At 36.4% G+C, this 17,002-nt stretch overlaps 1 protein-coding gene across 1 annotated transcript; it reads right to left on the bottom strand.

Moving 5' to 3' along the window:
* Positions 1 to 775: 775 nt before the first annotated feature.
* LOC121420440 (cytochrome P450 3A8-like) lies at positions 776 to 15,381 on the bottom strand. The gene is made up of 13 exons (XM_041615075.1): positions 15,221 to 15,381; positions 12,612 to 12,705; positions 11,392 to 11,444; positions 10,898 to 10,994; positions 9,795 to 9,911; positions 9,120 to 9,208; positions 7,486 to 7,634; positions 6,393 to 6,535; positions 5,363 to 5,551; positions 4,081 to 4,301; positions 3,490 to 3,627; positions 2,843 to 3,005; positions 776 to 1,871 (listed from the first exon to the last, which is right to left on the bottom strand). The coding sequence occupies exons 1-13, from the start codon at positions 15,304 to 15,306 to the stop codon at positions 1,782 to 1,784; spliced, it is 1,629 nt and encodes a 542-aa protein (XP_041471009.1). The 5' UTR covers positions 15,307 to 15,381; the 3' UTR covers positions 776 to 1,781.
* Between the last annotated feature and the right edge of the window lie 1,621 nt (positions 15,382 to 17,002).

The raw sequence follows: 17,002 nt of genomic DNA, 5'->3' as shown, positions 1-17,002 counted from the left end.
AAAATATTAATTGGAACATAATTGTTATATGAATATATATGTACCTGAAAATGTACTCTCCCAAACGCTTGGACAATCAGGAGGTAATTTTTACCGTGATGTAAAGTTCGACTTGCGCCAAAGTGACATGACTGCACTGGATGAATACAAGTGACAATGATGTCATAATGGTACTTGAGTTAGTAAACATATTTGCAAACCTCCCTTTTCAATCAAATCAACTTGATGAATTGATGCTAAAACAGTTTATTAAACTATTTCAATGTTAATCATTGAAAAGGTGTTTTGCAATAGATTAAAAGCAATCTTTGTAAGATTATGGCATCTGGATTCATTTATTGGGGTCATGCCTCACTTTGGCCCGAGTCAAATTTTACATAACTGCAAAGAATACGTTCTGATCACCCAAGCGTTAACACATACACTTTGAATATGGAATCATATTATTTGGGATAAAATACTGTTTCCGGTCATATTGTGTTCTTACGTCGTATTTTCCCCCTTCAGTTAGGTACTCACAAGATATACATCCATCCTTTGATATGTCTGTCAGTCTCTACCTATCACCCCCTTACCCCTTCCCTACCCCACTCCCCCACCCTCTAACTCTCTCTCTCTCCCTCTCAATTTGTCCCCCTCAAAAAAAAAAAAAAAAAAAAAAAAAAAATTCATTTCTGTCGTTGTGCCCATCGCTAATAGAATACAGAATCATGATAATCTTGGGGTTAGGTTTAGAAGACACAATTATGATTCGATAGCTATTAAACAGTTCAAGTGAATTATCTAATTGTTTATTACGTATAAAACACTAATATTTTGCAATGAATATGTCAGTATGAAAAAGGTATGTTTATTGTTAGAATTCCATCCAGTTCCATCAAGCAAAACAAATCACGCCAGAACTTTCTAGACTTCAAGATTGAATCGTTACATGCTATTTTAAATCTGTCGAGGAATAATATATGGACAAATCCTGTGCTTATTGACAAATTCAGGAGGAAGAAATATGCTGAATATTTACACGAACCTGAACCACTAAGATAGTTCATTGTGGAAATATGTTCAATTAATTATGTTTAACATTTTCTCCATTTCTGTGATCCCACTTATTCATGAACTGCTAAAGCATATATGTTTATGCAGATTAATAAAACGTTATACTAAATTGCATTGTTTTCATTATAAACATGGTAATTTGTTGAATAAGAACTAAATGCAGTTTATCGCGATTTGCCCACATCCCTCTGCAATTTCTAGTTCTTAAAGCAACCATCTTTTCGCAATTAAATACAAATAGTTATAGTAGTTATAGTATATTACTTTCGTTGATTCAAACACTATCCCTAATAATATACAAAATGTATTATGCACCATAATATTTTCCATAATTCGACTTTGAGAAGCCTAATATATTCATAATCTACCTTAGCTAGTAAAGATAAACTCTTTCTATTGGTAAGATATATATTTTATCTGTCTTCGTAATCTATTTTCATTCTCTGTTGATGTCTTATATTCATTCGAAAAGCTACACTCAAAAACAGATTGAGTAAAAATTTACACAGTATCGGGTACAAAGGGGACATGCACGTTTGATGGGTAATTCTTTCCTCCATATTATGCAAATGCATGTTTTAAGGGTGAATTTCAACGCAACATTGCGAAAAATTTACAGAAGTATTTGGTATCAATTTTCCCAACAAGCATGCATGTTTCCACGAGTGTAAGTCATTTCAGATCCATTCAATATTTGTCTTTTTTTTAATTTGTAAGTTAATTCTTCACGCAGCCTTGTCCGCCCTTGCCACTGTTTTTAGTGTAATACCATTTGGAGGTGACAGAAATCCGGTTCGGTTGAACTTCGGTGGAATCTAATTTCAAAAGAAATAAGAAAAGAAATATTAGTAATTGTATTAACAAAGACTACCGTTTACAATTAGTTGCCATGGATGAAAAGTAAACCTTGAAAGCGTTTCTGGTTTAATGTTCTATCTTTTAAAAATTGTCCTTTACCAACAATCTGCTTCGTCCAGATACGCTTTTAAAGAATAGGGAGTAAAATTTGCATTTATGTTCCTATAGTACAATAAGATGTGAAGATAACATGCTAGCGATAGAAAGTAAGAAATTGTGTGGCTTACTTTGAATTATCTGTACCTTTTTCCCAAAGAACTGGGATATTAGTCAAAATAATCACCTTGAAATTTAATGAAATTAAGATTACTTGACTATCTACATGATCTAAACTACAATAATATTAGCTATGGGTGTTGGCTAATGATTTTGTCTTCTGATCCTTTACTACAATATTTAGATAAGTGTAATAAGATTTAATGAGATTTATACGCAGAACATACTGTTCGGGATTCGAATGAATTGCTATCTCTTTTTAAGAATAAGTGTCGAGTATATCCCACAGGATGTCCGCATTTTGTTACGAGTGTTTGAATACACTGTGAAATGATCTCCAAACTGTACAAACGTTCAAATTTTACATTGTGATTCTCACATTCAGAGCCCTTGAAGTGAGCACACTGTGAACAATAGGACGTTTCCACAGTGTGAAAGAATCTTCACTCTCTTCAATCTTAACATTTTATCAAATCTTCACATGGTCCAATTGAGAACACACTGTGGATACATTGTGAACATATTGTGACGACACTGTGAGCACACTGTGAATACCCTGTGAACACATTGAGGACACATTGTGAACACACTTTGAACATTCTGTTGACACACTGTGGACACGTTGTGAACACACTTTGTGACATTTCCAGGAGGGATGGTCGTGTTTGTTTGTTTGTTTGTTTGTTTGTTCGGGAGTTGTGGTTCTGTTTACCTCTGTCTGTGCGCATGTCTCAAGTCGGAAGTTCTGAAGCACGCGGACAACAGCCATCTTGGTTTCCATGAGAGCGAAACGCATCCCGATACAATTGCGAGGACCAGCACCAAATGGTTGCCAAGCAAATGGATGCTGCTTGGCCTGTGCTTCCTTAGTAAACCTGTCAACAACAAACATGTATGTAAATAGAATGGCTACCGTCTGAAATACAGATCATCCCCTCCATATAACCACCATGCAAAAACTTCCATACTTCTAAGTTCAGTCCTCGTTTTCCATCTGTTAATAGGTCACATAAAACATTACATGGAGCCACTTTTTCGGCTTGAAAAATTGATTCATGAGGAAACCAAAATAGCCCAAAATAATAAAATAATGAGAAAACAAATACAGATTCTGAGTAAGTTGGCCGTTTTGGATTCGATTTACATTAATAAACTGCTTATTCACCAAAGAAGAAATTAGAACCAAAGCGATACATGAAAATGACCCTGCAAAGTTTGATTATCTTTCTTTAACCTTTGAGCGCTCCTGTTCCCTACTTTGATTTAAAAATGATGAACATTTGGCGTTTTCTGCATTATAGGCATTGTCATTGCTATCATATTAATTTCAGAGCATTATTAAAATAGTGGAAAGGTTACCTTTCAGGGATGAACTTTTCTGGTTCGGGCCAGTATTCCGGGTTGTGATGAATAGTGTACATGGGTATGAAGACTTGAGTACCTTTCTCGATTGTCAAGCCATTGTGCTCAAATGTCTCGTTGCACATCCGGTTTGAACTGTAGAAGGATAAGAAGAATTGAGTTTTCATAGAACTGTGAAACGCTATTAAGATTTGATAAAATGCTCAAACGCTTTGAATGAAAGGGGAAGAGAATTTGTATCATTTTATCTAATGTATTTTATTTTCCATGGAGACATCCCATTTTTTCCATGGAGATATCCCATCTTTCTTGGCAATTTAGCCCCCACCTATAGTACGGGGTTAAGGAAATTTTGGCGTGTGTAAAAAGTGTACGAGTGAAATACTTCGAATGATCGACAAATTGTATTTAAAGCATGAGCTACCATTAGTCCGGGGTTTGAGTGTTCCGTGTGTGAAAAGCAAGCATTCCTTATCCGGGGTTAGCTATAACAATTTGGCATGTGTGAAAAGGAAAAAAAATAGTACGGGGTTAGCGATAGTCCGGGGCTAGGAAAATCCTGTGTAAAAAGGGTATAAATGTACTTACACCGCAGCAGGTGGGAACAACCTCAATGTTTCGCAGACCACTTGATCCAGGTAAGGCATGGTGGCAACTGACTTGTACCCGACGTCGTCACGAGAGGGCGCCATCTTGTCAATCTCCTGGATGAGCTTCTCCTGGACCTCAGGGTTGGTGGCCAAAGAATACGCGATGAAACCCAGGAGAGTGGTAGTAGTCTCGGAGCCAGCGGTAAAGAAGATCAGGGCCTATAAGATGGGTTTTGTGAGGCGGGAAACGCATAATCTTAACATCATAATGGGTGTGATACATTCATTGAAGATGATAGCAAAGAAAGTTCATGAACTGAGCCCCGTCTTCGAAAAATATTTTCTAGATATGATGTACATGTACATTCATCCATTCATTGTTTTCCTGAAAATTCAGTGTGCTTCCCTTTGTTTACAAAAGACCTTGTACACATTTCATGCATTTCATCATGACGTTAAGAGATTTCCATACATTTGAAGTAGATCGGATGAATCGTATCTCCTTGCATTACGGCGACCTGTTGTACATAATTGTCTAAACCTTGTCGTATATATATGTAGTCCATGCTACATGGAGGAAGTTACAAATTCCACCATAGATTTTGGGTTCGAGTCATGTCATATCTATTGGATGTTGATATTAAAGGTGGCTTAAGAAGTGACTGTGTGGTTGATACACACATTTGAAAGTTCAGTTCAACATACACACTCTTTGCCTTTTTAAAAAATGTAGGAATTTTCTTGTAAGCAGCAGCAAAACTGTCATTGCCACTGGCAAGGACCTGTGACAGTAGGAAGCATGATGCTTCTCCTTGAGAAAAGAAAACTTGACTGGTTGGGTTTTTAACTCGAATCTCATTGCATCTGAAGTGCTTCATTTACTCCGCTCTGATGGTGTCATGACGCAGGAAATATATGGATGAGGCATTTCAGGGATAGGATTGCAATTTGAGGCTAATTTATTAGTTTCTCAAACGAATCATTCAGACGAATCTTAATATCTCGGTCACATTCCGTCTACGGCTGCCGTACGGCGAGTCGAAAACAACTGTTTTAATATTTTGTTGTAATGGCTACATATAGGCGGTTTGAATAAAAAATGTATAAACCGATTGTTTTCGACTCGCCTTACGACCGCCGTAGAGAAAATGTGAGTGAGGTATTATGAGCATAACAATTACGGGGAGTATTCTGTTGCTTTGTCAGAAAATGAACAAAAGCGATTGTAAATGTTGTTGTTTGTTCTTTCTGTAAGACTGAACAAGGAGGAAGCAACTTACCTGAGCCAAAACATCATTGTCTGTCAGAGGCTTTTTCTTGCCCATACCCCTTGAGTGATACTGGGTATCGTGATGTTTGTCCAAATCAGCATGGATATCGTCCTCATCCTCCTCCTCTTCGGGTTTGTAAACTTTGTTGATGTTTTCCTGCTTCTGCGCATCGAGAAGTAACTGCAGAAAGTCAACCCTCTGAAAGAAAAGTTTATTCAGTCTGAATATTATATATATGAATGCCTGTTTGTGGCATTTTAATCTCCTCGGTTATTCTTTTATAGATATTAGCACTCTAAGAACCTTTAATGGACTGCATTGGCAAATCACATTTTTAAAACATGTTTGTACATTCATTTATGTATTTCCTTAAATGTCGGTTTATCAAATCAAGAAAGAAGTTTGAACAAGTATATAAATTAGAAGAAGCATAATGCAAGTCGCATCGGGAACTATGATCACTTCATAGGTTTCGATTTCTTGTGATGATGGTGGGGGGTGGTCGGCGAGGGAATGAAGCTAGCGAGCAAGGGGAGGGCGTGAGAAGGGAATATGCCCCCCCCCCCCATACACACATACACATAGTAGGGACTTTTCAAGAAATTGGCATGTGAAAATCACATTTTAGAGATTACCATAATCACTTTCTAGGCCATAATATTGTAATCCACTTTTACTTTTAAATTACCAAACATTTTTAAGGACTGTTTGTGGTAAGCCATGAAGACAATACATATTTCAACGATCAAATAATGCGAGCGCGGAGCTCGGACTGAAAATATTTGACTTTCCAACATAAAAACTGGACATTCCTCAAATGCTTGTTCAATGGCTTCTACATTTATCAAATCAAAAGAGTTTCAATTGGTCTTTTTCTTGACGTTTCCCTTTCATATTGAGATTTTTTTACACGTTTGGAGTTGGTTTTACAACCTCTTGGTTAATCAAAGTAAATATATCGCATGGCTAAAGAGAATCGCGTGTAAGTATTTCAGACAGAAATCATGTTGATATATTTATTCGTTTAAAAAAACCAAACCTTTGTATCGGACCCGGAGCTGATGCTTTTTCGCAACGCAATGGATTTATTGTTGACCTCCTTAAAGAAATCGAGCACATCTCCAGGAATGAACATTCCAAGCCGGAAGCGAGTGAAAAGCCTCCCAAGCGGTGGGATTAAAGCTTTAAAAGAGAAATTGGAAGTATTAGTACACGCTAAATTCTGAAATGAGCAATTAAAAGGTTGGAAGATGGACAACCCTTTTCATTTACCACTTAATACGGTTGGATCAGAAACTTGCAAGCATGGATACAACGTTTGGAAAAAAGGTAATAAGTGCACTCCTCAACAAAATTCAATTGCTTATTTGACATTAAAGTTTAAGCGCCTTATAATAGAAGTAAAATCGATGTTGCTTGATATAAAATGTATATATCTATTAAGAACCCTAGTCAAGTACTATTTTGTTCTTGTTAGTAATTTTTAATCGAAATGAATATTGTAAAATATCATCTTAGAATTCTATAGATAGAGACATATGGTAAGGTTGTACAGTTGCTTCAGCAATCAACGATTATTTTGATATATTGGCGAAGGTCGACAGATCATTACGAAGCACTGTAAGCAAACATAACGAGAGAAAATATCTAAGTTGTGAAACAAGTCATGCACACGGTGAGTACTTTCCATTTGTGGAGGCTAAACGCTATGATTATCATAATAGTTTGTTGTTGCTAGCTGGATTGCTGTTCTTCCCATTTAACTCTCTGGCGTTTTCGGTTATTCTCGTTTGTTCACATTTGTTCGATATAACGGTAATTAGTGCATAAGATACAGTGTGTTCAAACAATGGATTATGCAAAGATGTAATTCAAATTGTTAAAATTCTCGAAGCTAAGAGTGTCAAGATAGCTCTAAACTGAAAACAACTATACACACTCAGTGTTTAATAAGTGGACGATGTGAAGATTTGACTCACACCATGCAGCCTCACTTTTACACACTCTGACCACAGTATGTGGCACACCACACTGGTACGCAACATGCTACACACTGTTTTCTTTCTAGAACGGATGTTCTCTGTCGTTCTCGACTCTCAAACAATATCAATAATAAAAAGGTAATTGATTACTTCCGACGATGAAGAAAGGATTGGTGAGGTCGAATTGGAAGGCCTTTTTAGCATTGGTAACGAAAGGACTGTTGGGGTCCGACTGGGAATCGATGTTGAGACCAAACGCACAACTACCAATGGTGTCCATCACGTAAGCTCCAAAGAGGCTACAGGAAATGGAAAATAGTAACCCACAGATTAACGAGCGTTGCAATGATTATATACATGTATGCATTGGCGGCGGAAGCCATAAATTTTAGGGGGCCACCAAAAAATGTTGACAAGAAAAAAAAAGGTTATCAACCAAGCAAGCAAGCAAAAAAAAAAGGGGTTATTAACAAAAAATATGGGGGAATCGTCCCCCCCCCTCACCTAAACTTTAGGGGGAGACACGTCCCCCCCCCCCCCACTTCCGCCGCCTATGCATGTATGCCCAATGTCAATTAGTTTATAATAGGGTAAAGGGGTTTTGTGACTTAAAAATCGCATCTAGGTTATCGGCATGTCAAGCGTCATTGACAGCATCGTGGAGACAATAAACGTTTAATTGATGTTTCAGGCAATATACGGCTTAATGTTGCTTAATCAAGTCAAAATGTTGTTCAAGTAAATAAAATTCAGTTGAATGGTGATTAAAACTGCATTTTTGTATTCTCAGTAATTAAGGGGCGACAGTACTTATTTCACACGGTATATTCTCGTTGAGCATAAGACAATAAGAAAGACTTTGACAATTTGTTTCAAGTAAATCAAGAAAAGATGAATGAAGTTTTTGTGTGTCTTGGAGAAGGTCATCAAGATCAGGGTTGAATTTCAGGATATGATTACCCACATATTGTGCACAAGGTAGGCTTATGTATAAACAATGATCACCCGTGTTTAATTTAAAGGACAAGTCCACCCCAACAAAAACTTGATTTGAATAAAAAGAGAGAAATTCAACAAGCATAACACTGAAAATTTCATCAAAATCGGATGTAAAATAAGAAAGTTATGGCATTTTAAAGTTTCGCTTATTTTCAACAAAATATTTATATGAACGAGCCAGTTACATCCAAATGAGAGAGTTTATGACATCACTCACTCACTATTTCTTTTGTAATTTATTATATGAAATATGAAATATTTTTATTTTCTCGTCATTGTCATGTGAAATGAAGTTTCATGCCTCCCTGAACACATGGAATTCCATTATTTTAACATTTTGTGCTTCAGGCAAGGAGGTCCTAATCGTCAAATTCGTAAAAATTGAAATATTGGATAATTCAAACAATAAAAAATCAAAAGAAATAGTGAGTGAGCGACATCATCGACTCTCTCATTTGGATGTAACTGGCTCGTTCATATAACTATTTTGTTGAAAATAAGCGAAACTTTGAAATGTCATAACTTTCTTATTTTACATCTGATTTTGATGAAATTTTCAGCATTGTGCTTGTCTGATTTTTCTCTATTGATTCAAATCAACATTTTTCTGGGGTGAACTTGACCTTTAACAAAGAGATGAACTTAGGTCGTTCTTCGATTCAAATACTTAATTGCTTTATCAAAGGAATTAAGTAGTTCCAGCGTTTTGTCGATTTACACAACACCACATTTTGGCAAACCCAATTGCAGGACTGTTCACTGAAGTTGAGGATAAATAGACTTACTTTTGACATTCGATATATCCTTTCTCTTTTTGTTTCATTCCAATGTATTTCACCAGATTGTCCGCGGCGCTATTGACAAGATTGGACATCTGTATTGAACGAGATTACACAAAATATTAGCCTTATACCTTTATTTCGATGAATTGTATATGTTTACCTTGTTTTTCCTACATACGAAGCATTAATAGAATACACGGGTGCTAAAAATTTAATGACCCCCACCAAAAAAAAAATAAAAGTGTTCGGGTTTTGCCATCATTTTTAGATATTTAATTGTGAAATCAGGTGATAATGCTATTCAATAAAGTTTGTTTCTTTGGGCTAACCGGATAATGTAGAGTACTGTTGTTGTCTACATTCAACACTCAGCAGGAAGGGGTACATTTTCATTTAAAGTTGGTTTTTTTTTGAATAGGTTGAGGTTGTTTCGTCCCCAAGGCCTCTAATCATTCACTTTACCAGATAAAACTAACCTTTTAGAACCACGTAAATGTATGAATAGAAGAAATCGTTTTAGCCTTAAATAACAAGCCTTCTGCAAATTACACAAGATAGTAAATTGACTAAACGCCAATAAGACCAACTGATTTTAGACAAAATAAGATTAGATTGAACGAAAGGCAGACAATGTGATGTAGACCAAAATTGTGAAAATTTAACGCGTGACCTAGTTACCTGTTTCATTTTAGCACCGCTGAATGTCGGGGTTAGGATATTTCTTATTTCCTTCCAGCGCTCGCCCTCAACGATGGAAACCATTCCTTGGAGTTCCTCTGGGATTGACGGAAAGCTCTTAATGAGGAAGGATAAGAAGATGGCAAGAAAGAGTAATATTAACAAAATATTCGTAAGTTGATTTTGCGCGATTAGTCTATTTTAATTGTCTTCATTATTTATATTACTATTTTAACCGTTGTTATTATCATTATTATGATTATATATTGTCATCATCATCATCATTATTATAATCATCATCAGTATTTTCATCATTATCGTCATTATTATCTTCATCATTGTTATTATTATCATTATCATCGACATCATCATTATTGTTATCATTTATTATTATTCCAACTCGCCACTGCAGACTAGTGGCTCACCCTACCTCCTCCCTCCCCGACCACAACAAGCCTACGACACGTAAAGACTTACAACTATTGTAACTTTGCCATTATGGCAACTCCTATAGAAACTATGAAAACCAATAAAATTCAAGGTTTTTATGGTAGTTGCGAAAATAGCACAGTTACGATAGATGCAACGCATTATGAAATGGGCACAGGGGGTCCGTTTCATAAAGGACTTGTAACTTTGCCATTATGGCAACTACCATGGAAACATTGATTATGATTGGCTGATGACACTTGTTACCATGGTTGTTGCCATTGTGGCAAAGTGACAACAGTTGCAAGTCCTTTATGAAATGGGCCCCTGGACTGGAATGCAAACCCATTCCCGATACCCGAACTTTTCTCATTTGCTACAGAGACACTCTCCACAGCGCACAAATCCCTTTAAAAATGCAAGTCAAATCACAATGGAGAGCTGAGAGGATTCTGCCCAAAAAGTTGGTGGACAGCAGCGGAATCTGTTGTCTTGATTCTGGACACCGACATATTTGCAATTGTTCGTCCGGTGCAAATCTTCGGAAGATCTTTTGTCCTGGTGTACGGATTTTCGACAAAGGCCTGTCGGCTCTCAATAGTGATATTAATCACATTTTCAGAGGAATCGGATGTGCTGTGTCTCCATGGTAAATGCGAAAACTCCCTACTTACAACTCTATTGTGGAAGTTATTGAAGCTTTTCACCAGAAGGTGTCGGAGAATCTCTGGATCAGCGATAATAATGGCGGGGGTGCTGAATGCGTATGTCCTGTACAACAAATTGGAAACACAACATCATTTTGATTAGGTATTTTAATATTTTTTTAAGAAAACAGATATTGACGGAAAGCTCTCATGGTGTCAAGTTGGCTTATTTACCAATTCCAAAAAGAAGAGAATATAAACTTATTTTGGTGAGCTTTTTCATGCTCGCTACTTCCATTTTAATTGTTTAATTAATTGGGAAAAAAATAGAAATTAGTATAAAGTAAATTCTGAAAGTTTTGAAATGAAGATTTGGCGAAAAATCATCATAGTGATAGATTGTTTATTATAACTTTGTATCTTAATAAGAAATTTATAGTTGTCTTTTTTCTGGATTTTAAAATCCAGTTTATCATGTTCACGGTGTTAGCTTTATCATGGAATCATTACTGTTGACTTACCCGTATACCTTTCCATACTTTTGTCCCCACTCCTCGAAATTCTGAGGAATTGGCTATATAAAAAAGATGGATATGAGACATTAACATTAGCAGGTATCACCCATCCCATATAAGCTAACCGCCTCTACCGAAACACACACTTATTTACATGGTACATGTACCATGTATACTTGTTGGCTAAAATACCGTCTACCGTGGACTTTAACGTATCTGAAAATCTAAGGCCAAGCGTGGACCTGTGTCGGTGAAATATCACTGCTAAATGCAGACAACTCCTCCAGTGTATAAAATGTCACTCATTTACCGTTGGCTTACCCCTGTACTGCGACATTTTTTCAGGGGTTCGGGGTTTTATTTTCGCTTTTGTTACAGGCATGCGCAGTCTATTTACTTTTTCAACAGCTTTGGCAAACCTGTTGTGATTAATTTCTCAAATTTGTATATTTTTCCCCATACGTATACTCTATCTAAGCAACATGCAGCTTTGATCCATCTGAGGCATGACGCTTGTCATTGTTCAAAACGCACCTACACCCGACAAAGAAAATATGATTGGTATCGTGTCGAAAGTCTTTCTATCTGACGGTCAATCGGATCGGGATCGCCCTTGCCACGAACCCGTCTCCGTGGTCTAGTGGTTAAGGCACTAGCGTTCCTAGCTGGGGTTCGGGTTCGATTCCCGGTAGAGACATTCTTTCTGCATCACCAATTATTCCAGAGGGCAGATAGCTCTTGGGAACCTTGATTTAAGCTATACCTACCATTGTTCTCTTCATCCATTTCTTTTACAACATATTTAGATAAAAACTATTGTACATGTATAATTTCTCACAGGTTACTGCTCACTTGTCAGGTATATATATATATATATATATATATATATAATAAACATATATATATATATATATACATATATATATACATATATATATACATATATATATATAATATATATACATTATATATATTTATATATAAATTTTATATATATGTGTGCGTGTGTGTGTGTGTGTGTGTGTGTGTGAGGGTGTGTGTGTGTATCCAGTCTTACAAAGAGTTGTGATTGATCCAATAAACAGTGGACAGCGATGAGTGTCCATCATTTATTTATCTTGTTTCTTTAAACAAACATGCATTTCAGATGTTGACACAGGTGGCTTTCCATAGCTGTGATTGATCGAATCAATCTTAACTCTTTGCAAGTTGGGACCCAGACCTACCGATGTAAAGAGTGGATTTCCAAACAGAGGAAGAGCGGGTACGTAAGGAATTCCGCGTCTCTTCCAATAGCCGTGGGTCCAGAAGGTGGTGTACCTGGTCACAAATCAAAATTAATGATATAACGATAATAAAAAAAACTGACACTGATGGTCCTGGTGATGATGATGATGATGATGATGATGATGATGAAGATGATGATGATGATGATGATGATGATGATGATGATGATGATGATGATGATGATGATGATGATGATGATGAAGATGATGATGATGATGATGATGATGATGATGATGATGATGATGATGATGATGATGATGATGCAGATGATAATGATGATGATGATGATAAATGATGACGATGGTAATGAATTGGCCAGGTACTAGTTTAATGGATCAGATCAATTTAAATATATGAATATGACTAGTGGCTTTAATAAGCCATGCATCTTAATGTTAATGGTATTTATGTTGCGATATACATGGAGCCATATGCATAAATTCATATTGATAATTATAATAACAGTAATAACAATAATAATAATTACAATACATATAACTATATAGAATCTTTTCCATTTTGATTAAAATTAATGTTCAAGGCGCTTGAAAACAGCAAAAGCAAAAAGTAAAGATTAAGTACAAGGCAAAGTAAATTACAATAGAGGAAAATGTCTGTCTTCAAACCTATAGTACCTGCTGGTGTACAAATACAATGCTGGTGTACAAATTCATGTCGAATTGCGTATTTGGAAATTTGTTTTAATCATCATACTCTGCGGTAACATGGTCATAAAAATGCTGGAATTCACTTGGAAGATTCGGTAACGTCACATTCTTTTGTTATCATTCATTTCTTGACAAGTCAAAGCGAACCATAGATCACCTGGCAAAGCCCTGAATACTGTCGTACTTTGGTCTAGTTCTCAACTCATCTGTATTTAAGCCCCCCCCCCCCCCACCACCATCCCCAAACCTGCTGGTCGACGGTTTCATGTCTGGACGAAGCACACAGGTGCGTAGCAATTAACTGTTTGGAAAGTGACCCCACCCATACCAGCCTCCAACAACTCCCCAGATTATGACACAAAGTAAAACACTTGTTAGATTTATACATTGTTTTTAAACATGTTAAACTTTACAGTTAGTTGTTTACCAGATTAAATGTTCATGTTTAGCGTATTGAAGAATAGATATTAAGATTTTAAAAACATGTTTTAACGTTACTGTGATTCATTACGGTAAAAGTTCATATAGTAAAGTGTGATGTATAAGAATAAATGTAAAGCATCATTTATTGTTTGACACATCTACGGATTCAGGTCATGTCTGTGTTGGACTTGGATCCTGAACTGAACGGCATTTATTAATGCACGAGATTTCCTTGGCATTTCCAGGAAATTCCTAAGTATTTAGTTCATTCAACAAAGGGGATTTACAAGAGGAATCAAAATATTGATATCGTTAAGCCTCCTTGCTAAATATCCGATGATATATAATACATGTACAATTCATGGTCAAATTGAAGAAGATCTCACACTCTAAAAAATGAAGTGCTAATTTAGCTCTTAACATGCTGAAAGAGCGTGTATAGTGACTGCACTTCGGAATGGTGATTTGTCGAGTTCAAATTTAAGAGCTAAATTAGCACTTCATTTTTTAGCGTGCAGTTACATCATATAACAAAATAGCAAAGTTATTGAATCATACTGCAGGCCCTAAGAAAAAGAAAACAATCAATATAGTTTATTAAGTTATCACATCTCACTGATATTTTGTTCATATTTTCGCATTTTAAGTTAACTTCAAGTTGCACAACATGTACAAAGAGAGCAGCTAAAGTCTGATGATATTGGAGGCCTACTGTACGTCCTCCTTTTCCCACAGCAACATATGCACGACTACCCAGGCACAAAGACTATTATGTCAAAGGTCAAAATGATTATCATAAACATATTTATTATAGCAATGTAAACAGGGCACAATGGCGCAACACAACGGGTCCTCAAGACCTATAAATCAAATAACATATTGCAGCGCAAAGTGCCTTTGAACATGTTGAAACACTACTTGTAACCTTTTGCTCACATATTTCATATACACTCAAAAACATCGGTGTTAATTTAATACCATCCGGTATCTTTATCGGAAACACCAGCGAAGTATTGGAATAACATGAGTTTAGAATCAAACCTATATTGTTCTAACATTCATCAGTGTTGCTAAAATCCACTCTTGAGGGAAAAAATAATATATCTATCAAAATCAATGAAATTCAGGTACTGGAAATATCTATTTTAAAAACATTTACAAAAGTTTACTGGGTGAAAAATCATCAGTACCAATTCCGTGAATGTACATCTTCAAAGACATAGTAATCGACAAAATTATGAAAATTAAACAATTGAGGAATCTACAATGAATTTCAGCTCTCAACTACCATGACTACATGTAATATGTATATAGTCCGACAGTCTGCCGTTGGTAATAACTTTTTGTCGGTCTGAAGTAGGATAGCAAATCGGAATCTGTATTTCTCTTTTATGATGAACACAAAAATCATAACTAGTTCATTTTCATTTATCCAAACTTCTGCTATCAAGACTTACCCAACGTAGAGGACAAGGAGCCCGAGGGTGAACATGGCCAGAAGCCATGTCAACGACATCGATAATCCCATAAACTCGATCTCCATTCCGACTTCGAATCAAAAAGCTATTGCCTGGAGGGTGACGATCAAGAATTTGACAAGTTGGCCGACAGACTAATGAACTATATTTATACACACACGATGTGTGACGTGGGCTGTAATTCTGATGTCATGATTAGAATATATTGCACGCAAAGCTAGCAACACGGGCCAATTGTTTGCTGAACTTTTGAAAGGAGTAGATACCCCCATCGAATATACTGGGACAAAAAGGGACGCCAACCTCCTGATAACAAGAGATATATCATACATTTTCTCGCCCACTATTACAATATTTGTCGGAACATCTTTTTTTTGGGGGGGGGGTCAATCTACAAACTTTTCTGCTTAATTCTCAATTACCGTAATTTGCATCTTTTAGATTCATCATTTCCACTCCCCTCCCCCATTTTGTAAATCATTCTTGAGCCCCAACGGCTCCAAGATGATCAAGCACAATATGTTTTCAAGTACCACTTCAAGTAGAATCGATTGTTATCAATATGAAGACTTATCCCTGGTCCCAGGAATACCCCCACCCTCACCATCAGCTGCAAATCCAGAGGCCAGGCACGTGCTGACCCCCCCCCCTCCAGATCCTCTCTGAGTTTATTTTCTTTCTTTCCTTCTTATTGTTTTGAGAGGTAACTGTGTACTTTTGCGAAGGGGAATATGTTTTGTGTGTGTGTGTTTTTTTAGTGTGCGTGACATGATTTTTGTTTTCGTTTTAAACGCTCTCATGAAACCTTTATTATTTTGATTGATATACGTCATTAGACGAAAATGTTCTCTATCCTCATTCGTTCCTCTTTCTTTTCTATTTTCTTTTCAATCCCTCGCCGCTCCCCTCCTCATCCAACAAATCCTGGTTTTATGAAGTCATTCACCAGAGGGGCGTTTCATGAAAGGACTTGTCAGATGTTTTATCCGACATGTCCCATTTTATCCGACAGTTACCATAGGAACAGTGCCTCTCAGCCAATCAAAATTATGGAAAGATGTCAGATCTGACAACTTGTCGGATGAAAATATTTATGAAATGCTCCCCTGGTCTCCTTTTATAATATAATAACATTTTTTTCAATAGCAGTTCAAAAGCTACGGAAATCATACATTTTTTTGTTTTGTTCAAGTCTTTATGGAATAGTGCACAGGTTATGCCGTTAGACAAAGACGTCAATCTATTGCAAATTTTAATTAAATATTTTGGTTGATAATTAACTATTTTTGTTCATAAAAAACATTTCTATCAATATTCTCATGCAATGTCAAATTTCATATGCTATTATAAATACATAGGTTTTAGCCCTAATCGGGACTTTGTTCGTAGACTAAAAGGTCTTATCCGTTTCATGGCCAAAGTACAATGAGAAGCTGACGAAATTATTTGCACAATTACAAAAGATTCCCTAAAAAGGAAATCGAACAATTCGAATGTTGATGAAATACTAGATGAAAATTTCGTTTGCTATCTGTCAATATCCCAATACCATTTCCATAAAAGGTGTGCATGTGCGTGTGTGTGGGGTGAGTGGGTAGGTGGGTGGGAGGGAGGGGATGCGTACCACATAGTGAGGGCTGTTTCTGTTTTTTAATCACACCGTTCTCAGATGAAGTACTTGGCTGGAATGGGCGTCTTGCTTGCTGAAGCATCTTGTGTGTTAGACTGCTAAATACGGCCAATAATCGTCTGAGTTAAACA

The sequence above is a fragment of the Lytechinus variegatus genome, chromosome 8, assembly GCF_018143015.1.
Source record: "Lytechinus variegatus isolate NC3 chromosome 8, Lvar_3.0, whole genome shotgun sequence".
Taxonomy (NCBI): domain Eukaryota; kingdom Metazoa; phylum Echinodermata; class Echinoidea; order Temnopleuroida; family Toxopneustidae; genus Lytechinus; species Lytechinus variegatus.
Note: the sequence above shows the minus strand (reverse complement) of the source record. Positions and strands in the feature narration are given on the sequence as shown.